Source organism: Poromitra crassiceps, assembly GCF_964638095.1.
Source record: "Poromitra crassiceps genome assembly, chromosome: 7".
Classification (NCBI taxonomy): domain Eukaryota; kingdom Metazoa; phylum Chordata; class Actinopteri; order Beryciformes; family Melamphaidae; genus Poromitra; species Poromitra crassiceps.
In genome coordinates this window covers 43,187,558-43,209,513 of record NC_139628.1, presented here as the reverse complement: position 1 = coordinate 43,209,513, position 21,956 = coordinate 43,187,558, and the positions used below count along the sequence as shown (strand labels likewise).

Genomic DNA, 21,956 nt, shown 5'->3' with positions numbered 1-21,956 from the left:
AATAAAATAGAATAGAATAGAATAAGATTTATGGATGTACTGCTTATTAGTGGAAGAAATCTCACACACACACACACACACACACACACACACACACACACACACACACACACACACAGAGACAGAGACACACACACACACACACACACACACACACACACACACACACACACACACACACACAGGGAAAGACCTGGCATAAGAGAGAGAGACAGAGGGTGAGAGAGAGAGAGAGAGAGAGAGAGAGAGAGAGAGAGAGATACAACACTTGGAGAGGGGAGGAGATCAGAAAAAAGAGAAAGGGAGGGTGGGCGAGGGATGTAAAAGGTATATAGGTAAAGGTATGTCGTCACTCGTCAACCTTCACAGCTCATCAAAGAAAGTGCAGTGAGAACAGGAGGGAGAGGAACACTGTGATCTAAGTCCAGTATATTCTGCAGGAGGCAGACAATCACATCTGATCAGACGTTCCCCACATGCAGCATGTAGCAGTGGGAGAAGAGGCCGACGTTCACAATCCACCAACTCCCTCATATGACACAATCTGAAGGCCACTCTGTGATTTATGCTCATAAGACAGCTGTTGTATCTTCATATTTAAAATCTTGCCTATAGTGCAACTTAATATTATGACGACTGCCGATTTTCTAGTGTTATGGAGGGAGTAGATAATGACTGAATTTTAATTTTGGGGGAACTATTCCTTTAAGAGACAAAAAAAGAATGCATTTTCCATGTAATGATCAAACTCTCCAGTGTCAAATATCCTTAAAGTTTATCTGACCAAATAAATTCCAAACTGGGGCTTTAGAGAAAAAGAGTGACATTGAATTATTTAATAAGTAAATATATCCAAGACCATGTCCTCATGTGACCTCAAACCTCTGGTGGCCGACCCACTGAGGACACCTGTTAGATTTCCCACAGACTCATCATGATCAGTGAATATAAAGGAGGAGACTGAGACCATAGAGCTCCATTCCACCTACTAATACCTTATTCTACAATGAGGGCTGCTGTAGCTCAGCTGGTGTTGCTGCTGTGTCTGTCTGGGACCTCAGCAGACCAGGCCTTCACACACAACGACATGATCACAGCATCAGAGAGCAGCCAACTCGACATCTGGGCTGAGCTGAGGGAGCTCAGAGACATGGTGGTGGAGCAGAAGGGGGAGCTGAGATACATGGGGGACAGACTCCGGAAAACTAACATTCAGGTTGGGCCCGTGCTGTCCTGTGGCTGTCCACTGCTCCTAGTGTTGTGTTAAATGCTAGTGATGGGTGAAATGCAGAGGATACATTTGGTTGTACTTGTATGATGACAATAAATAAATCCTCTTCTTCTTCTTCTTAGGTGGACCAAATGCAAACCAAACTTACAGCGGCAGAGAACATGAATGAAGCTCAAGAGGAAAGGATCGCAACTTTGGAAGTCAGCCTGAGTGTTAGTCGGAGTGTTGTAGAGGAACTGGAGAGAGAGACCTCAGCCTTGAAGACCAGACTGGCAGCTGTTGAAGCAGGATATGAAGAACAAGCAGCAGAGATGGCGTCCATGGAAGCCAGGCTGAGTTCCAGTGAGAGTCGAGTGGAGGCTTTGGAGAGAGACAACACTGACAGACCAAAAGTGGCCTTCTCTGCTGCGTTACAGAACACAATAGGACCAGTCAACACTCTGACAACACTTGTCCACACCAATGTGATCAGCAACACTGGTAACGCCTATAGCCCCATCACAGGTGCATTCACAGCACCAGTGAAAGGGATCTACTGTTTCAGTATTGATGGCATGGATGACCGCTCTGGCATTCATGTTAGCATGTCCCTCTATAAGAATGGCAAGTTAGTTATGCGAAGATATCATTACGGTCACACTGTGTACGGTCATGGAGGCCTTACGAGTGTATCTGGTGCAGTGACTCTCGAGCTGGAGGCCGGCGACATTGTAGACACTCGTATCCACAGTAACCGCAGGCTTATTGGTAATACAGAAAATGTAACCATGTTTAGTGGCTTCCTCCTCATCCCTCTGTGAAGACTGAGGCAAAAACCTACAATAAATCTAAACAGGGTTTGATTTCATGGATATAACACTGACACTGTGTTGTATCATTTAAAGCTGTTAAATAAAAATGATCTGCAAATCTTGCTACTCTGTCTTTCAATCTCATTTATGTGGAGCACATACAAATCAAGGAACAGTCAAACAATCAAGTCCTGATGCAACATTAATTATGGTTATACTGTATATTCTTACATTTTATAAAGGGCAGGTTTAAATTGTGTTTGGGTGCGAGATTTGTATGAAAGTCTTATTTTCTAAATGTGTGTAATGCCTCCTTTGTTTCCATTTTGGGCCTTTTACTCAACCAGTACACACACACACACACACACACACACACACACACACACACACACACACACACACACACACACACACACACACACACACACACACACACACACACACACACACACATTATTTTAAGAATAGCTGATAGAATATATAAAATATATTGTTACTCCATCTAGAGTATGTTAGTACACAATTTGTCAACTGAAAACAAAATACAGTAATGAACACTTAACATAGTGTTTGTCATGAAGCTATAAGCAAAATAGCTGACCAAACATAAAGAAAATCACTAAATGAGATTGAAAAGATTTTTTTTCATTCTCAAATGTCTCAGAGCACTTCATCAGACATGTCCCTTCCCATACACACTGACTGACAGCATAATGACACAGCAAACTATTGTGACATTGGTGACATGTCTTACACTGTGTACCTCAAATGCAATGATGTCATGCACCTATGATACAACACTTGGAGAGGGGAGGAGATCAGAAAAGAGAGAAAGGGAGGGTGGGCGAGGGATGTAAAAGGTATAGAGGTAAAGGTATGTCGTCACTCGTCAACCTTCACAGCTTATCAAAGAAAGTGCAGTGAGAACAGGAGGGAGAGGAACACTGTGATCTAAGTCCAGTATATTCTGCAGGAGGCAGACAATCACATCTGATCAGATGTTCCCCACATGCAGCATGTAGCAGTGAGAAGAGGCCGACGTTCACAATCCACCAACTCCCTCATATGACACAATCTGAAGGCCCACTCTGTGAGTTATGCTCATAAGACAGCTGTATTTTCAGATTTAAAATCTTGCCTATAGTGCAACTTAATATCATGATGACTGCTGATTTTCTAGTGTTATGGAGGGAGTAGAAGATAATGACTGAATTTTAATTTGGGGGGAACTATTCCTCAGTGGTTCTCAAAGTGGTGTCCGGGGACCCCCAGGGGTCCTTGAGGGGATTGCACGGGGTCCCCAGCAAAAAGGGGGATCATTTATTTTCACTATAATACCATTCTATAAGTAATAACTAATAACACAATGACTGAATGTATGACTGTTTTGGTCATGGGTTTCATACACTTTCTGGAATAAAACATCTAAATGCAAGTCTGGTTGGATGGAGGTCCCTGGGACAAAATCCTATCAAGTGGGGGTCCGTGGTCTAATTTGTGTCAGTTTAAGGGTCCTTGACATGAAAAGGTTTGAGAACCACTGCTTTAAGAGACAAAAAAAAGCAATTTTCCCTGTAATGATCAAACTCTCCATTGTCAAGTATCCTTAAAATGTATCTGACCAAATAAATTCCAAACTGGGGCTTTAGAGAAAAAGAGTGACATTGAATTATTTAATGAGTAAATACTGTATCAAGACCATGTCCTCATGTGACCTCAAACCTGTTCGGACCTGCTCCTTCTCCCCTGGTGGCCGACCCACTGAGAACACCTGTTAGATTTCCCACAGACTCATCATGATCAGTGAATATAAAGGAGGAGACTGAGACCATAGAGCTCCACTTCACCTACTAAGACCTTATTTCACAATGAGGGCTGCTGTAGCTCAGCTGATGTTGCTGCTCTGTCTGTCTGGGACCTCAGCAGACCAGGCCTTCACACACAACGACTTGATCACAGCACCAGAGAGCAGCCAACTCGACATCTGGGCTGAGCTGAGGGAGCTCAGAGACATGGTGGTGGAGCAGAGGGTGGAGCTGAGATACATGGGGGACAGACTCCGGGAAACTAACATTCAGGTTGGTCCTGTGCTGTCCTGTGGCTGTACACTGCTCATACTGTTGTGTTAAATGCTAGTGATGGGTGAAATGCAGAGGATACATTTTGTTGTACTTGTATGATGAGAATAAATTAATCTTCTTCTTCTTCTTAGGTGGCCCAAATGCAAACCAAACTTACAGCGGCAGAGAACATGAATGAAGCTCAAGAGGGAAGGATCGCAGCTTTGGAAGTCAGCCTGAGTGTTAGTCAGAGTGTTGTAGAGGAACTGGAGAGAGAGACCTCAGCCTTGAGGGTGGAGCTGAGTGCCACAACGGCTGAGCTTCAGAGCCAGAAGAGCCTGGTGGAAGACCTGCAGGGAGATAATGCACAGCAAACAGTGGAGCTAAGTATCACCAAGACTGAACTTCTGAACCAGAAAGCCACAGTGGAAGACCTGAAGAAAGTTAATGCAGTTTTGTTGTACAAACTGGATGAGACTGAGCACGAGGTGCAGGCCCTAGAGCGAGAGACCTCAGCCTTGAAGACCAGACTGGCAGCTGTTGAAGCAGGAGATGAAGAACAAGCAGCAGAGACCTCCGCCTTGAAGACCAGACTGGCAGCTGTTGAAGCAGGAGATGAAGAACAAGCAGCAGAGATGACGTCCATGGAAGCCAGGCTGAGTTCCATTGAGAGTCAAGTGGAGGCTTTGGAGAGAGACAACGCTGACAGACCAAAAGTGGCCTTCTCTGCTGCGTTACAGACAACACTAGGACCAGTTAACACTCTGACAACAGTTGTCCACAACAATGTCATCAGCAACACTGGTAACGCCTATAGCCCCATCACAGGTGCATTCACAGCACCAGTGAAAGGGATCTACTATTTCAGTATTAATGGCGTGGATACCCGCTCTGGCAATTTTGCTGGCATTCTCCTCTTTAAGAATGGCAAGGTAGTTATGGCAAGATATCATTACAACAATCATGGAAACAACACGAGTGTATCTGGTGCAGTGACTCTCGAGTTGGAGGCCGGCGACATTATAGACACTCGTATCTACAGCGGCTACAGGCTTTATGGTCATACAGATAATCGAACCATGTTCAGTGGCTTCCTCCTCTTCCCTCTGTGAAGACTGAGGCAAAAACCTACAATAAATCTAAACAGGCTTTGATTTCATGGATATAACACTGAAACTGTGTTGTATCATTTAAAGCTGTTCAATAAAAATTATCTGCAAATCTTGCTACTCTGTCTTTCAATCTCATTTATGTGGAGCACATACAAATCAAGGAACAGTCAAACAATCAAGTCCTGATGCAACATTAATTATGGTTATACTGTATATTCTTACATTTATAAAGGGCAGGTTTAAATTGTGTTTGGGTGCGAGATTTGTATGAAAGTCTTATTTTCTAAATGTGTGTAATGCCTCTTTTATTTCCATTTTGGGCCTTTTACTCAACGACTACACACACATATTATTTTAAGAATAGCTGAAAGAATATATAAAATATTATATTGTTACTCCTTCATCATTCTAGAGCATATGTACACAATTTGTCAACTGAAAACAAAATACAGTGATGAACACTTAGCATAGTGTTTGTCATGAAGCTATAAGCAAAATAGCTGACCAAACATAATGTAAATCATTAAAAGACATTGTAAAGATCTTTTCATTCTCGAATGTCTCAGAGCACTTCATTAGACATGTCCCTTCCCATACACACTGACTGACAGCATAATGACACAGCAAACTATTGTGACATTGGTGACATGTCTTACACTGTGTACCTCAAACCTCTAATGCAATGATGTCATGCACCTATGATATGAACCTGACCCCCTCCCTCCACCCTTAAGGTCAATGTCCACTAGCTGCGGTCCGGCTCCTTGTGGCTCCGCTACAGCTGCTGGAACAGACCATGTAATAGAAGGTATTACAAGCAGCTCTGGCAAAATAAGCATCTGGTCTATTTTTACCAGAGAAAATAATATTTCCATTGGTTTGCTGCTTTCCATATGTGAGGTTGCATTACGAGTAGTTTGCATGTGTTCATTTGATTGAAAAAATAAAATAAATAGATAAAAATAAATATTTTCTTTAAATGCTCATCTTGTCTCTACAGATCAGAAAAACCTCAACTGTATCAGTGGTTCATGCTCTCACACCCATCTCTCTCTTTGATGAGTGGGTCTGTAATGTGGAGCCTAAAATAACTGACATATTTCTAGTTGACTTATAATATCACAGCACAAGGTCTACCGTAATCATCATGGTTCTCAAACACCTAGAGAAGAGGAGGGAGGGAGGGAGGGAGAGAAAGAAAGAAAGAAAGAAAGAAATGTCTTTGTGTATGTATTTTCATATTTAAAATCTTGCCTATCGTGCAACTTAATATTATGATGACTGCTGATTTTCTAGTGTTATGGAGGGAGTAGAAGATAATGACTGCATTTTAATTTGGGGGGAACTATTCCTCAGTGGTTCTCAAAGTGGTGTCCGGGGACCCCCAGGGGTCCTTGAGGGGATTGCACGGGGTCCCCAGCAAAAAGGGGGATAATTTATTTTCACTGGGGCTTTAGAGAAAAAGAGTGACATTGAATTATTTAATAAGTAAATACTGTATCAAGACCATGGCATGTCCTCATGTGACCTCAAACCTGTTCGGACCTGTTCCTTCTCCCCTGGTGGCCGGCCCACTGAGGACACCTGTTAGATTTCCCACAGACTCATCATGATCAGTGAATATAAAGGAGGAGACTGAGACCATAGAGCTCCACTTCACCTACAAGACCTTATTTCACAATGAGGGCTGCTTTAGCTCAGCTGATGTTGCTGCTGTGTCTGTCTGGGACCTCAGCAGACCAGGCCTTCACACACAACGACTTGATCACAGCACCAGAGAGCAGCCAACTCGACGTCTGGGCTGAGCTGAGGGAGCTCAGAGACATGGTGGTGGAGCAGAGGGTGGAGCTGAGATACATGGGGGACAGACTCCGGGAAACTAACATTGAGGTTGGTCCCGTGCTGTCCTGTGGCTGTCCACTGCTCCTAGTGTTGTGTTAAATGCTAGTGATAGGTGAAATGCAGAGGATACATTTTGTTGAACTTGTATGATGACAATAAATGAATCTTCTTCTTCTTCTTAGGTGGACCAAATGCAAACCAAACTTACAGCGGCAGAGAACATGAATGAAGCTCAAGAGGAAAGGATCGCAACTTTGGAAGTCAGCCAGAGTGTTAGTCAGAGTGTTGTAGAGGACCTGGAGAGAGAGACCTCAGCCTTGAGGGTGGAGCTGAGCGCCACAAAGGCTGAGCTTCAGAGCCAGAAAGCCACAGTGGAAGACCTGAAGAAAGTTAATGCAGTTTTGTTGTACAAACTGGATCAGAATGAGCGAGAGACCTCAGCCTTGAAGACCAGACTGGCAGCTGTTGAAGCAGGAGATGAAGAACAAGCAGCAGAGATGACGTCCATGGAAGGCAGGCTGAGTTCCAGTGAGAGTCGAGTGGAGGCTTTGGAGAGAGACAACGCTGACAGACCAAAAGTGGCCTTCTCTGCTGCGTTACAGAACACACTAGGACCAGTTAACACTCTGACAACAGTTGTCCACACCAATGTCATCAGCAACACTGGTAACGCCTATAGCCCCATCACAGGTGCATTCACAGCACCAGTGAAAGGGATCTACTATTTCAGTATTGAAGGCTTGGACCAGCGCTCTGGCTCTCATGTTAGCATTGACCTCTTTAAGAATGGCAGAATAGTTATGGGAAGATATCATTACAACAATCATGGCAGCCACACGAGTGTATCTGGTGCAATGACTCTCGAGCTGGAGGCCGGCGACATTGTAGACACTCGTACCCGCAGTGGCTACAGGCTTATTGGTCATACAGATAATCTAACTATGTTCAGTGGCTTCCTCCTCTTCCCTCTGTGAAGACTGAGGCAAAAACCTACAATATATCTAAACAGGCTTTGATTTCATGGACATAACACTGACACTGTGTTGTATCATTTAAAGCTGTTAAATAAAATTTATCTGGAAATCTTGCTACTCTGTCTTTCAATCTCATTTATGTGGAGCACATACAAATCAAGGAACAGTCAAACAATCAAGTCCTGATGCAACATTAATTATGGTTATACTGTATATTCTTACATTTATAAAGGGCAGGTTTAAATTGTGTTTGGGTGCGAGATTTGTATGAAAGTCTTATTTTCTAAATGTGTACTGTGTAATGCCTCCTTGTTTCCATTTTAGGCCTTTTACTCAACCAGCACACACATATTATTTTAAGAATAGCTTAAAGAATATATAAAATATATTGTTACTCCTTCATCTAGAGTATGTTAGTACACAATTTGTCAACTGAAAACAAAATAATGAACACTTAAGAGTCAATAGCATAGTGTTTGTCATGAAGCTATAAGCAAAATAGCTGACCAAACATAACGAAAATCACTAAATGACGTTGAAAAGATTTTTTTCATTCTCAAATGTCTCAGAGCACTTCATTAGACATGTCCCTTCCCATACACACTGACTGACAGCATAATGACACTGCAAACTATTGTGACATTGGTGACATATGTCTTACACTGTGTACCTCAAATGCAATGATGTCATGCACCTATGATACAACACTTGGAGAGGGGAGGAGATCAGAAAAGAGAGAAAGGGAGGGTGGGCGAGGGGTGTAAAAGGTATATAGGTAAAGGTATGTCGTCACTCGTCAACCTTCACAGCTTATCAAAGAAAGTGCAGTGAGAACAGGAGGGAGAGGAACACTGTGATCTAAGTCCAGTATATTCTGCAGGAGGCAGACAATCACATCTGATCAGATGTTCCCCACATGCAGCATGTAGCAGTGAGAAGAGGCCGACGTTCACAATCCACCAACTCCCTCATATGACACAATCTGAAGGCCCACTCTGTGATTTATGCTCATAAGACAGCTGTATTTTCATATTTAAAATCTTGCCTATAGTGCAACTTAATATTATGACCACTGCTGATTTTCTATGGGTGAGTATGGGGGGGAGTAGATAATGACTGAATTTTAATTTTGGGGGAACTATTCCTTTAAGAGACAAAAAAATAATGCATTTTCCATGTAATGATCAAACTCTCGATTGTCAAGTATCCTTAAAGTTTATCTGACCAAATAAATTCCAAACTGGGGCTTTAGAGTAAAAGAGTGACATTGAATTATTTAATAAGTAAATATATCCAAGACCATGTTCTCATGTGACCTCAAACCTGTTCTGACCTGTTCCTTCTCCCCTGGTGGCCGACCCACTGAGAACACCTGTTAGATTTCCCACAGACTCATCATGATCAGTGAATATAAAGGAGGAGACTGAGACCATAGAGCTCCACTCCACCTACTAAGACCTTATTTCACAATGAGGGCTGCTGTAGCTCAGCTGGTGTTGCTGCTGTGTCTGTCTGGGACCTAAGCAGACCAGGCCTTCACACACAACGACTTGATCACAGCACCAGAGAGCAGCCAACTCGACATCTGGGCTGAGCTGAGGGAGCTCAGAGACATGGTGGTGGAGCAGAGGATGGAGCTGAGCACCACCAAGGCTGAACTTCAGTGCCAGAAAGCCACAGTGGAAGACTTGAAGAAAGTGAATGCGGTTTTGTTGTACAAACTGGATGACACTGAGCACCAGGTGCAGGCCCTAGAGAGAGAGACCTCAGCCTTGAAGACCAGACTAGTGGCTGTTGAAGCAGGAGATGAAGAACAAGCAGCAGAGACCTCGGCCTTGAAGACCAGACTGGCAGCTGTTGAAGCAGGAGATGAAGAACAAGCAGCAGAGATAACGTCCATGGAAGCCAGGCTGAGTTCCAGTGAGAGTCGAGTGGAGGCTTTGGAGAGAGACAACGCTGACAGACCAAAAGTGGCCTTCTCTGCTGCGTTACAGACAACACTAGGACCAGTCAACACTCTGACAACAGTTGTCCACAACAATGTCATCAGCAACACTGGTAACGCCTATAGCCCCATCACAGGTGCATTCACAGCACCTGTGAAAGGGATCTACTATTTCAGTATTGATGGCGGGGATGAGCGCTCTGGCACTCATGTTAACATGTCCCTCTTTAAGAATGGCCATCAAATTATGGCAAGATGGAATTACAACGGTCATGGAGGCCTCACGAGTGTATCTGGTGCAGTGACTCTCGAGCTGGAGGCCGGCGACATTGTAGACACTCGTATCCACAGTGGCTACAGGCTTATTGGTTATACAGATAATCGAAACATGTTCAGTGGCTTCCTCCTCTTCCCTCTGTGAAGACTAGGGATGGGCATCGAATTTCGAATTTTCGAATAATCGTTGTTATTATCAAGGTCGACTTTTATTATTGAAATTCGAAATTAAAAAAAAAAAAAAAAAAAAAAAAAAAAAATTAGTGAAATGTTGCATTGTCTCCCCTGATTCTAAGTATAGTCAAATCGCTTGGTTTGAGCAAGTAAAACAATTTTTATAAGCATTTTAAGCAAGGTTTATGGAAAAATGAATGGCGGATGAAATCCCATGAAGAGGGAGAGGGGGTGACTTTGGCACCCCTTTGGCACTCAGACCTGAGCCTACTAAATATTTAATGAACCACTCATGATTGTCAAAACTGTTTTTTATTTTCGAAAATGTCAATGTCATGTAACATGTTCTTTACTTCAGTGGTGCAATGCTTGTTTGAGCTAAAAATCCACAGCAGAAGCTTTTTATATTAATTAATAAAGCCGTAGACTTAGAATCAGGGGAGACAATGCAACATTTCACTCAAAAAAAAAAAAAAAAAAAAAATGTTTACATTTTTATTTTTATTTTCGAATTTCGAATTAAATTCGAATTTGGCCAGCGAATTTCGAATAGTGTTTTTGCTAGAAATGCCCATCCCTAGTGAAGACTGAGGCAAAAACCTACAATACTGTACATCTAAACAGGCTTTGATTTCATTGATATAACACTGACAATGTGTTGTATAATTTAAAGCTGTTAACACATTAAGTGCCATAGACGACCTAACTCGTCTTACATAATCCAGCGCTTGAGTGCCAAGGACGAGCTAACTCGTCTTACATAAACATTTTTTTTTTTTGACGGTGGGACATCAATCAACAACTTTTACATCTTCGAGATCACTATTGGAGCAAGAGAATGTGTATAATCTATTTTACCGACCCACTAAGTGTTGACAGTGCTCCCCCAGACGAGCGAAATCAAAGAAAAAACTGCCGCGGGAGCAAGCCATTCAAGGAAATGGCGAGGCGATTTTACAGTAATCCATTCCAGACTTGTCTTGCCCGAGAGCGGCCGCGCACCGGCAGCAGCACACAGAGAGCGGAGAGCGATTTGCAAAATAGATTATAGGTGAAACACACTTTGAAACACCTCAGAAAGGCCAGAATCAACATCTGCCCATCGCCCACGCATTCCCCGGCCCATCTTGACTCGCACAAGGAGCGTCCGCACGCAGGCAAGCAAGCAGGCAGGCAGGCACGCAGGCAGGCAGGCAGGCAGCAGCAACGCGCTTCTGACACGCCCGCTGTAGAGCCAGGAGGAAGGAGGAGAAGACACACGGAGGGAGGAGTTTGAATGAGAGGGGTGTTTCCTGTTGTTATGGAGGAAATTACTGTTCAAAACTATTGTTTAGAATGTCTGACGGTCTTACTGATGCCAAAAATGAATGGTTAAAGTGACTGTTCTATCGAATTCACAAAAAGCCATTTATCTCTGAATAAATTTCCAGACGCTGAAACCATGCTGTACTCAACGGCTAATATCTACATAACTACTAACTCTGCAAACTAACTCTTTTAGACAGAGAAAGCACACATTCTATTAGTTATTTTTAGATGATTGGTGTTCATGAATTCTTAACAGAAAATAATCCTCGGCTCTTGTAAAATGAGCCCGAATCCTCAAAAAAAAACCTGGCACAACTTACCTACAGGATGAAAAAATGGCTGGCACTCAATGTGTTAAATAAAAATGATGTGCAAATCTTGCTACTCTGTCTTTCAATCTCATTATTTATGTGGAGCACATACAAACCAATGAACAGTCAAACAATCAAGTCCTGATGCAACATTAATTATGGTTATACTGTATATTATTATATTTTATAAAGGGCAGGTTTAAATTGTGCTTGGGTGGGAGATTTGTATGAAAGTCTTATTTTCTGAATGCGTGTAATGCCTCTTTTGTTTCCATTTTGGGCCTTTTACTCAACCAGTACACACATATTATTTTAAGAATAGCTGAAAGAATATATAAAATATATTGTTACTCCTTCATCTAGAGCATGTTAGTACACAATTTGTCAACTGAAAACAAAATACAGTAATGAACACTTAATATAGTGTTTGTCATGAAGCTATAAGCAAAATAACTGACCAAACAAAGACAATCACTAAATGACATTGAAAAGATTTTGTTCATTCTCGAATGTCTCAGAGCACTTCATCAGACATGTCCCTTCCCATACACACTGACTGACAGCATAATGACAAAGCAAGGTAATGTGACATTGGTGACATGTCTTACACTGTGTACCTCAAACCTCTAATGCAATGATGTCATGCACCTATGATACAACACTTGGAGAGGGGAGGAGATCAGAAAAAAGAGAAAGGGAGGGTGGGCGAGGGGTGTAAAAGGTATATAGGTAAACTAAAGGTATGTCGTCACTCGTCAACCTTCACAGCTTATCAAAGAAAGTGCAGTGAGAACAGGAGGGAGAGGAACACTGTGATCTAAGTCCAGTATATTCTGCAGGAGGCAGACAATCACATCTGATCAGACGTTCCCCACATGCAGCATGTAGCAGTGAGAAGAGGCCGACGTTCACAATCCACCAACTCCCTCATATGACACAATCTGAAGGCCCACTCTGTGATTTATGGTCATAAGACAGCTGTATTTATATTTAAAATCTTGCCTATAGTGCAAGTTAATATTATGATGACTGCTGATTTTCTATGGGTGAGTATGGGGGGAGTAGATAATGACTGAATTTTAATTTTGGGGGAACTATTCCTTTAAGAGACAAAAAAAGAATGCATTTTCCATGTAACGATCAAACTCTCTATTGTCAAGTATCCTTAAAATGTATCTGACCAAATAAATTCCAAACTGGGGCTTTAGAGAAAAAGAGTGACATTAAATTATTTAAGTACAGTAAATATATCCAAGACCATGTCCTCATGTGACCTCAAACCTGTTCTGACCTGTTCCTTCTCCCCTGGTGGCCGACCCACTGAGGACACCTGTTAGATTTCCCACAGACTCATCATGATCAGTGAATATAAAGGAGGACACTGAGACCATAGAGCTCCACTTCACCTACTAAGACCTTATTTCACAATGAGGGCTGCTGTAGCTCAGCTGATGTTGCTGCTGTGTCTGTCTGGGACCTCAGCAGACCAGGCCTTCACACGCAACGACTTGATCACAGCACCAGAGAGCAGCCAACTCGACATCTGGGCTGAGCTGAGAGAGCTCAGAGACATGGTGGTGGAGCAGAGGGTGGAGCTGAGCGCCACCCAGGCTGAGCTTCACAGCCAGAAGAGCCTGGTGGAAGACCTGCGGAGAGACGCTGCACACCAAACAGTGGAGCTAAGTATCACCAAGACTGAACTTCTGAACCAGAAAGCCACAGTGGAAGACCTGAAGAAAGTGAATGCAGTTTTGCTGTACAAAGTGCATGTGATGGAGGACAAGATGGAGGCTCTAGAGCGAGAGACCTCAGCCTTGAAGACCAGACTGGCAGCTGTTGAAGCAGGAGATGAAGAACAAGCAGCAGAGATGACATCCATGGAAGCCAGGCTGAGTTCCAGTGAGAGTCGAGTGGAGGCTTTGGAGAAAGACAACGCTGACAGACCAAAAGTGGCCTTCTCTGCTGCGTTACAGACCACACTAGGACCAGTTAACACTCTGACAACAGTTGTCCACACCAATGTCATCACCAACACTGGTAACGCCTATAGCCCCATCACAGGTGCATTCACAGCACCAGTGAAAGGGATCTACTATTTCAGTATTAGTGGCATGGACCAGAGACTTAACGTTGGGGTTCACATTCTCCTTTATAAGAATGGTCACTACATTATGGGAAGAGGGGCTACAAACACGTCATCAGGTCCTCACTTTGTATCTGGTGCATTGATGCTCGAGCTGGAAGCCGGCGACATTGTAGACACTCGTATTAACGGCTTAAGGCTTGTTGCTAATGGCGATAAACCTACCATGTTCAGTGGCTTCCTCCTCTTCCCTCTGTGAAGACTGACACAAATACCTACAATATATCTAAACAGGCTTTGATTACATGACACTGGCACTGCGTTGTAATCGAAAACTGTTGAATAAATACTTTCTCTGGAAACATTGCGTGGTCTTGGTGTCTTTCAATCTAATTTATGTGCAGCACATACAAATCAAGGAACAGTCACACAATCAAATCCCGATGCTAAATTGTTATACTGGTTATACTGGTTATACTGTATCCCAATTTCCCCTCGGGGATCAATAAAGTTATTCTGATTCTGATATTCTTACATTTTCAAAGGGCAGGTTTGATTTGTGTTTGGGAGTGATATTTGTATGAAAGTCTTATTTTCTAAATCTGTGTCTTGCCTCTTTTGTTTCCATTTTGGGCCTTTTACTTACATATATTTTAAGTAAAGCTAAAAGAATAAATAAAATATTAGTGTTATTCCTTCATCTACAGTATGTAGAACAATTGAAAACAACATAATGAACACTTAAGAGTCGACACATTATAGTATGTTTCATGAAGCTTGAAGCTATAAGCAGAACAACTGACCCAATGTCTTGTTTTCTACCCTTTTTTAGTCCAGTGTTTTAAAAAATAATTTCTTTTTAAAACTCCTATTACCTGGATGTCTGAGAAATGAACTTACACAGACGTTATGGCTTACAAAAATGAGAATGAGTGAATGTTTGTGTCACACCACAAAGTTACCGCTCATGGCTCGCTTTCCTAATATCGATTGTGTGTTTTAACACTTTCACAATGTTTAGATAGCACATCCAACTCCTTTATAGTCAAAGAGACAAGGAGAATCCAGTTGTACATCGTATGGGGACCTTTAAAGAATCAAAACCAGATAACCTAATCAGAATGGCAGTAATTCATGTTTAGCCAATCTCTGTTCAATTCCACCCTGCCCTTGGCTCTGCTGTTGGAACATTCCATTCAGGACACCTGCCAGGGTTCAGGGAATATGCTGGATATAATTACATAAAATATACCACTTTGTTCATTTGAAAGACTATCAACTCTTACGATACCAACAAGGTAGAAAGGATGGTGGCCTAAATGTCAAGCCCATGCAGAACTGTAGACCCCTTTCATGTAACCTCAAATCTACTGTATGATGATAAACTGACCCCTCTCTGTAACATTGCACCCATGGGACACGTGTTAGATTTCTCACAGCCTGACTCACAGTGACCAGTGAACATAAAACAGGAGACTGAGCCCCATAGAGCTCCATTCCACCTTCTAAGACCTTATTTCACAATGAGGGCTGCTGTAGCTCAGCTGATGTTGCTGCTGTGTCTGCCTGGGACCTCAGCAGACCAGACCTTCACACATGACATGATGTCTGGGCTGAGCTGAGGGAGCTCAGAGACATGGTGGTGGAGCAGAGGGTGGAGCTGAGCGCCACCAAGGCTGAGCTTCAAAGTCAGAAGAGCCTGGTGGAAGACCTGCGGAGAGACTCTGCACAGCAAACAGTGGAGCTAAGTATCACCAAGACTGAACTTCTGAACCAGAAAGCCACAGTGGAAGACGTGAAGAAAGTGAATGCAGTTTTGCTGTACAAAGTGCATGCGATGGAGGACAAGATGGAGGCCCTAGAGCGAGAGACCTCAGCCTTGAAGACCAGATTGATGACTGTTGAAGCAGGAGATGAAGAACAAGCAGCAAAGATGACGTCCTTGGAAGCCAGGCTGAGTTCCAGTGAGAGTCGAGTGGAGGCTTTGGAGAGAGACAATGCTGACAGACTAAAAGTGGCCTTCTCTGCTGCGTTACAGAACACAATAGGACCAGTCAGCTCTCTGACAACAGTTGTCCACAACAATGTCATCAGCAACACTGGTAACGCCTATAGGCCCATCACAGGTGCATTCACAGCACCAGTGAAAGGGATCTACTATTTCAGTATTGATGGCATGGATGACCGCTCTGGCTATTACCATGAGTTTCTCCTCTTTAAGAATGGCCATCAACTTATGTCAAGAGGGACAGGAAACTATGGAGGTGATAAGTATGTATCTGGTGCATTGATTCTCGAGCTGGAGGCCAGGGACATAGTAGACACACGTATCGCATCTGGCTACAGGCTTATTGGTAGAGACGATAAACCTACCATATTCGGTGGCTTCCTCCTCTTCCCTCTGTGAAGACTGAGGCAAAACCTACAACACATGTACTGTATATCTAAAGACAGGCTTTGATTTCATGCATATAACACTGACACTGTGTTGTAATCTAAAACTGTTCAATAAATACATTTACTCTGGAAATCTTGCATAGGCTACTCTGTGTTTTTCAATCTAATTTATGTGGAGAGCACATACAAAAAAGCAACTGTATATTCTTACATTTTAAAATGGCAGGTTTGAATTGTTTCTGGGTACCATATTTGTATGAAAATCACATTTAGTCTTGCCTCCTTTGTTTCCATGATTTACACACATACTGTATGTTAGGAAAGGCTGAACGAATATATATTATATCTGTATTTTAATGTTACTCTGTATATGTATGTAAATGAGGATTTGTATTTTTTCTTTTTTACTGTGATTGTTTATGAACTTTTAGGAATAAATTATACTTTGATAAGAGTCATTGAATATGTCTGCCATGCAACATACTGTAGAAGAGCTAAAGTCACATTTCAAAGTTTAAACAGTCACCCATCTCTGCAGCTTTAAAACCCCTGACTGAAACAAATGTGCACTTGGATTGGATGAGAACCTGTGAGCGTGTTCCCGTTAGCGTATGCCGTTTCATGCTTAGGTTACTCACCTTGCGGACCCACATGGGCATTTGGTGGGTGTTGGGGGAGCGGTGGTGAAGGTTGAGCACCACCACACTGAGGATGACTGAGAAGGTGACCAGGATCATGGTGAACATGAGGTAGTTGACGATGATGGGCACGCCCAGCGAGGTCTCAGGCACTTTATCGGCCAGCAGCAGCAGGAACACGGTGAGGGTGAGCAGCACGTTGATGGAGAGGCCCATCTTCTCTCCTGGAGGGGGAGAGGAGAACCACGAATGATTTGCAAGTACATCAGGTACTGCATGTGGGAAAGATCCTGGGCAACCATTGCATTTTGAGTACATCCAGCAGATATCAAAACTCATCAAGATGTGTCGTTTTTATTGGCTTGAGGCTTTAAAATCAAAACCAATTAAATATCGATCTTAAAGGCATAGTTCACCCACATGAAGCCTATTTAAGTGATTATTTACTTTATGGAATTGATATGTAGCTATGCCTCATAGCCTAACTAAAAGTTTAAAATCCTATAATATCATTGGAGGGTTTAGGACTCATTAGTCCATGATGAATATTTATAATTGAAATTAAACGAGTATAGAAGAGATGGAGACCATGGAGAGATGGAACACCCAGCTTTTGTCTGGACTACAGGCTTCTGTAGCCAAGCAAAGACCAACAGACCATCATCTTTGAGGAGGGGAGGGGGGGTTGGTCGCAACGGAATCAGCAGCTGTATATGAATTTCTAAAATACGGCTCTGTAAATCAGTCTAGTCTTTACCAAGACAAGGTCTATCCGAACTCCAACTGATTGAGATCGACTCTTTGAGCAGCAGCTAATGACTAATGGAAGATTCATTTCCCATCTTAAGTGAGGCTGAGTGGCCAAAACCTCTCTGCTGTATTTACTGGTCACTCTGCTGTGTTCACTGGTCACTCTGCTGTGTTCACTGGTCACTCTGCTGTATTCACTGGTCACTCTGCTGTGTTCACTGGTCACTCTGCTGTGTTCACTGGTCACTCTGCTGTGTTCACTGGTCACTCTGCTGTGTTCACTGGTCACTCTGCTGTATTCACTGGTCACTCTGCTGTGTTCACTGGTCACTCTGCTGTGTTCACTGGTCACTCTGCTGTGTTCACTGGTCACTCTGCTGTATTCACTGGTCACTCTGCTGTATTCACTGGTCACTCTGCTGTGTTCACTGGTCACTCTGCTGTGTTCACTGGTCACTCTGCTGTATTCACTGGTCACTCTGCTGTGTTCACTGGTCACTCTGCTGTATTCACTGGTCACTCTGCTGTGTTCACTGGTCACTCTGGTGTATTCACTGGTCACTCTGGTGTATTCACTGGTCACTCTGGTGTGTTCACTGGTCACTCTGCTGGATTCACTGGTCACTCTGCTGTGTTCACTGGTCACTCTGGTGTGTTCACTGGTCACTCTGCTGTATTCACTGGTCACTCTGCTGTGTTCACTGGTCACTCTGGTGTGTTCACTGGTCACTCTGCTGTATTCACTGGTCACTCTGGTGTGTTCACTGGTCACTCTGGTGTGTTCACTGGTCACTCTGCTGTATTCACTGGTCACTCTGCTGTGTTCACTGGTCACTCTGCTGTATTCACTGGTCACTCTGGTGTGTTCCCTGGTCACTCTGGTGTGTTCACTGGTCACTCTGCTGTATTCACTGGTCACTCTGCTGTATTCACTGGTCACTCTGGTGTGTTCACTGGTCACTCTGCTGTGTTCACTGGTTACTCTGCTGTGTTCATTGGTCACTCTGCTGTATTCACTGGTCACTCTGGTGTGTTCACTGGTCACTCTGCTGGATTCACTGGTCACTCTGCTGTATTCACTGGTCACTCTGGTGTGTTCACTGGTCACTCTGCTGTGTTCACTGGTCACTCTGCTGTGTTCACTGGTCACTCTGCTGTGTTCACTGGTCACTCTGCTGTATTCACTGGTCACTCTGCTGTGTTCACTGGTCACTCTGCTGTGTTCACTGGTCATTCTGGTGTGTTCACTGGTCACTCTGCTGTGTTCACTGGTCACTCTGCTGTGTTCACTGGTCACTCTGCTGTGTTCACTGGTCACTCTGCTGTATTCACTGGTCACTCTGCTGTGTTCACTGGTCACTCTGCTGTGTTCACTGGTCACTCTGCTGGATTCACTGGTCACTCTGCTGTGTTCACTGGTCACTCTGCTGTGTTCACTGGTCACTCTGCTGTATTCACTGGTCACTCTGCTGTGTTCACTGGTCACTCTGCTGTGTTCACTGGTCACTCTGCTGTATTCACTGGTCACTCTGCTGTGTTCACTGGTCACTCTGCTGTGTTCACTGGTCACTTGTAAAACATGTTCACCACAGAATGGTTAGACTTGATAATTGCACTTAATAAGCAGGAAATAATGATGTGTAATATAGCGGCGTGGACTCCCTCTCTGTCAAAGCAGAGGCATTTCCTTCTCACACACACAATCTCTAAAGTGCACCTTTAAAGTAAATAACATGACATTTTCAATATCCATCTTGCTACTCTCGATCGCAGATTGATAGAATAGTGATTCGCCCCGATACTTACGGCATGCAAAACTTTCACATTTGCCGTTTTAAACTGGTCTTTTTCAGCAAAAGTCCTCAATCAATTTGCGTCTTTGCGTGTTGTTGCTCATTTTTATTTCTTTTATTTTTGTCTTTTCTTTTGTTTGTGTAAGGATGCATTGTGCCGTCATATTGCTGTAGGTCTGTTATGTGTGGAAGAAAGAAAAAAAAGGATAATAAAAAAACACTGGGGGGAAAAAGCCCCCGCAGACAATCCAAGGAAAGACACCTCACAGTTTGATTGACAGCTGATGTCTGGGAAGTGCAATGCTGCAGAAACACGGCAGCATTGACGAGGAGCTTGACAATGACCACTTTAATGGCCGTGGTTTGTCTATGTCTCATGGAGCAAAGGCATGTGCGCCTGGCCATGCATGTCTGCACAGCTGTGCATGGGCAGAGACCTTGAGGATTCCCACAAAGAGAGAGAGAGAGAGAGGCATGAAAGAGAGAGAGAGAGGCATGAAAGAGAGAGAGAGAGGCATGAAAGAGCGAGAGAGAGAGAGAGAGAGAGGGGTGGGAGACACAGAGAGAGAGAGGGGGGAGACAGAGAGGCAGGAGAGCGAGAGAGACGGCAGGTGGGAGAGGGAGAGAGAGAGAGAGAGAGAGAGAGGGGGCAGAGCAGTCATTACGCTGGGCCAAGCAGTGTGTGCCTGTAGGGAGCAGCAGGGTCTTACAGGGCACCCTGTCCAAGGCTGGACTCACACTGCAGGAAGAAACGATGAAAAACAAGTTCTCCACCTCTATTTACACAGTTAAATGTCTCAGTTTCATGCTGCTGTGTGCACAAGGTTTTTTGTAACTTGCCTGCCAACATTAGGCTGTGAAAAAGAGGGCGATTTTCCGGGCCATCAAATTCACCTGGTGCTACCCTATCTGTACAGGGGAGACTTGTGGATATCAATAGAACCCATTTACATTCAGATATCTACAACCAGCTACAGGTAGAAGTTAATTCTAAAGTAGCAGACAGTACTATGTGTAGTCTGTACCTGCATCAGGAGGCAGGTAGAAGTTAAAGATGGCGATGACGGTGATGAGCAGACAGGGGATGATGATGTTGAAGACGTAGTACAGCGGCCTCCTCTCTATGATCAGGTAGAAGGTCATGTCCTCGTACAGGTCGTCGTTCATGCTCTTCCTGCTGGGCTTGTGCCTGATGTACCACTCGCCGCTCTCTGGGGAAACGTTTACATGTCGTCAGTGAACACTTACGCAGGAGTGCAGCATAATTACAGTTTCCATGACAACACGAGTAACCGATATGTATTTGTTACAAGGGCCCAAACAGAGTAGAAAACGTTAAAAAAAAAGTCTCTGGAATATTCAAGCCTCAGGCAAAAGCGAGAGGGACGTAACTAATGAGATGGAAGTAATGAAGGAAAATAAACACAGTAACAGTAACTGTGCAGTTTGTTCGCAGCTACTTTACAAATCATTTTACCACACTGTCGAAAAACAGCTGAATGAGGCCCAACAAATTTCAGTTGTCTATTTTAACGGCATCTGTTTTTGCACTTTTACTTTTTCCTCTAAAATATAAACTAAAACTAAAACTGACTGGTTAAACATGTTATTATCTATTGAATATTTAATTCCTGCATAAATCAATCCCTCTACAATTTACTTAGTTCCGCCACCCACTGCCCCCACTCTTCCTCCCTCATTCTTTCATTCACTTCTTACTGGCTTCGCTTCCTCGCTGAACTAGGGATCCGCAATGATGTTGGCACGTCATCGTATCGTATTTCTGCCAATATGACAGGTCGATATCATCCAAGCTGGTTTAAGTAGGATGAGTCTTACAGTTTTCTTTGAAAGAAAATGTTACATTAAAAAAAATCATGTTTTAGCTCAGTTGAAGTAGATTCTTATTTTGTCCAGTGAATGTGTACATCTTGAAAAGCATTGTATTTATGTCTGCATCTGCCAGTGGGCCATCATGATAAGAGTAGGCATATAATGATGTGTTAATTCCACTACAGGAGAGACTTGATGTTCTCTGAAATTGGGTGGGGAAGAAGTCGTGCATATCGGTATCGGCAATCGGCCAAAAGAGTTGGAAAACGTGAACTCTGAACACCCCCCCCCCCCATATCCCATCCTCCAAATTGTAACCTCATCTCTCGATCATGAGTGCCTCCACTGTGGAGGATCTCTCAGACTCTGCAGTCAGTCTTCTCTCTCTATCCCTCCCTCCGTCCCCTCCTTGCTACACCTGTCTTTGCCCTCTCTCCG

At 43.4% G+C, this 21,956-nt stretch overlaps 1 protein-coding gene across 1 annotated transcript in view; it reads right to left on the bottom strand.

Annotated features, from left to right (window-relative positions):
* chrnb1 (cholinergic receptor, nicotinic, beta 1 (muscle)) overlaps nt 1-21,956 on the bottom strand; it is a gene marked incomplete at both ends in the record, with an annotated part of 87,150 nt that overhangs the window by 49,506 nt on the left and 15,688 nt on the right. Inside the window, 2 exons of the mRNA XM_083640130.1 lie at nt 17,143-17,366; nt 20,711-20,896. Of these exons, the coding sequence (XP_083496256.1) occupies nt 17,143-17,366; nt 20,711-20,896 (410 nt within the window). The remainder of the gene's footprint in view (nt 1-17,142; nt 17,367-20,710; nt 20,897-21,956) is intronic.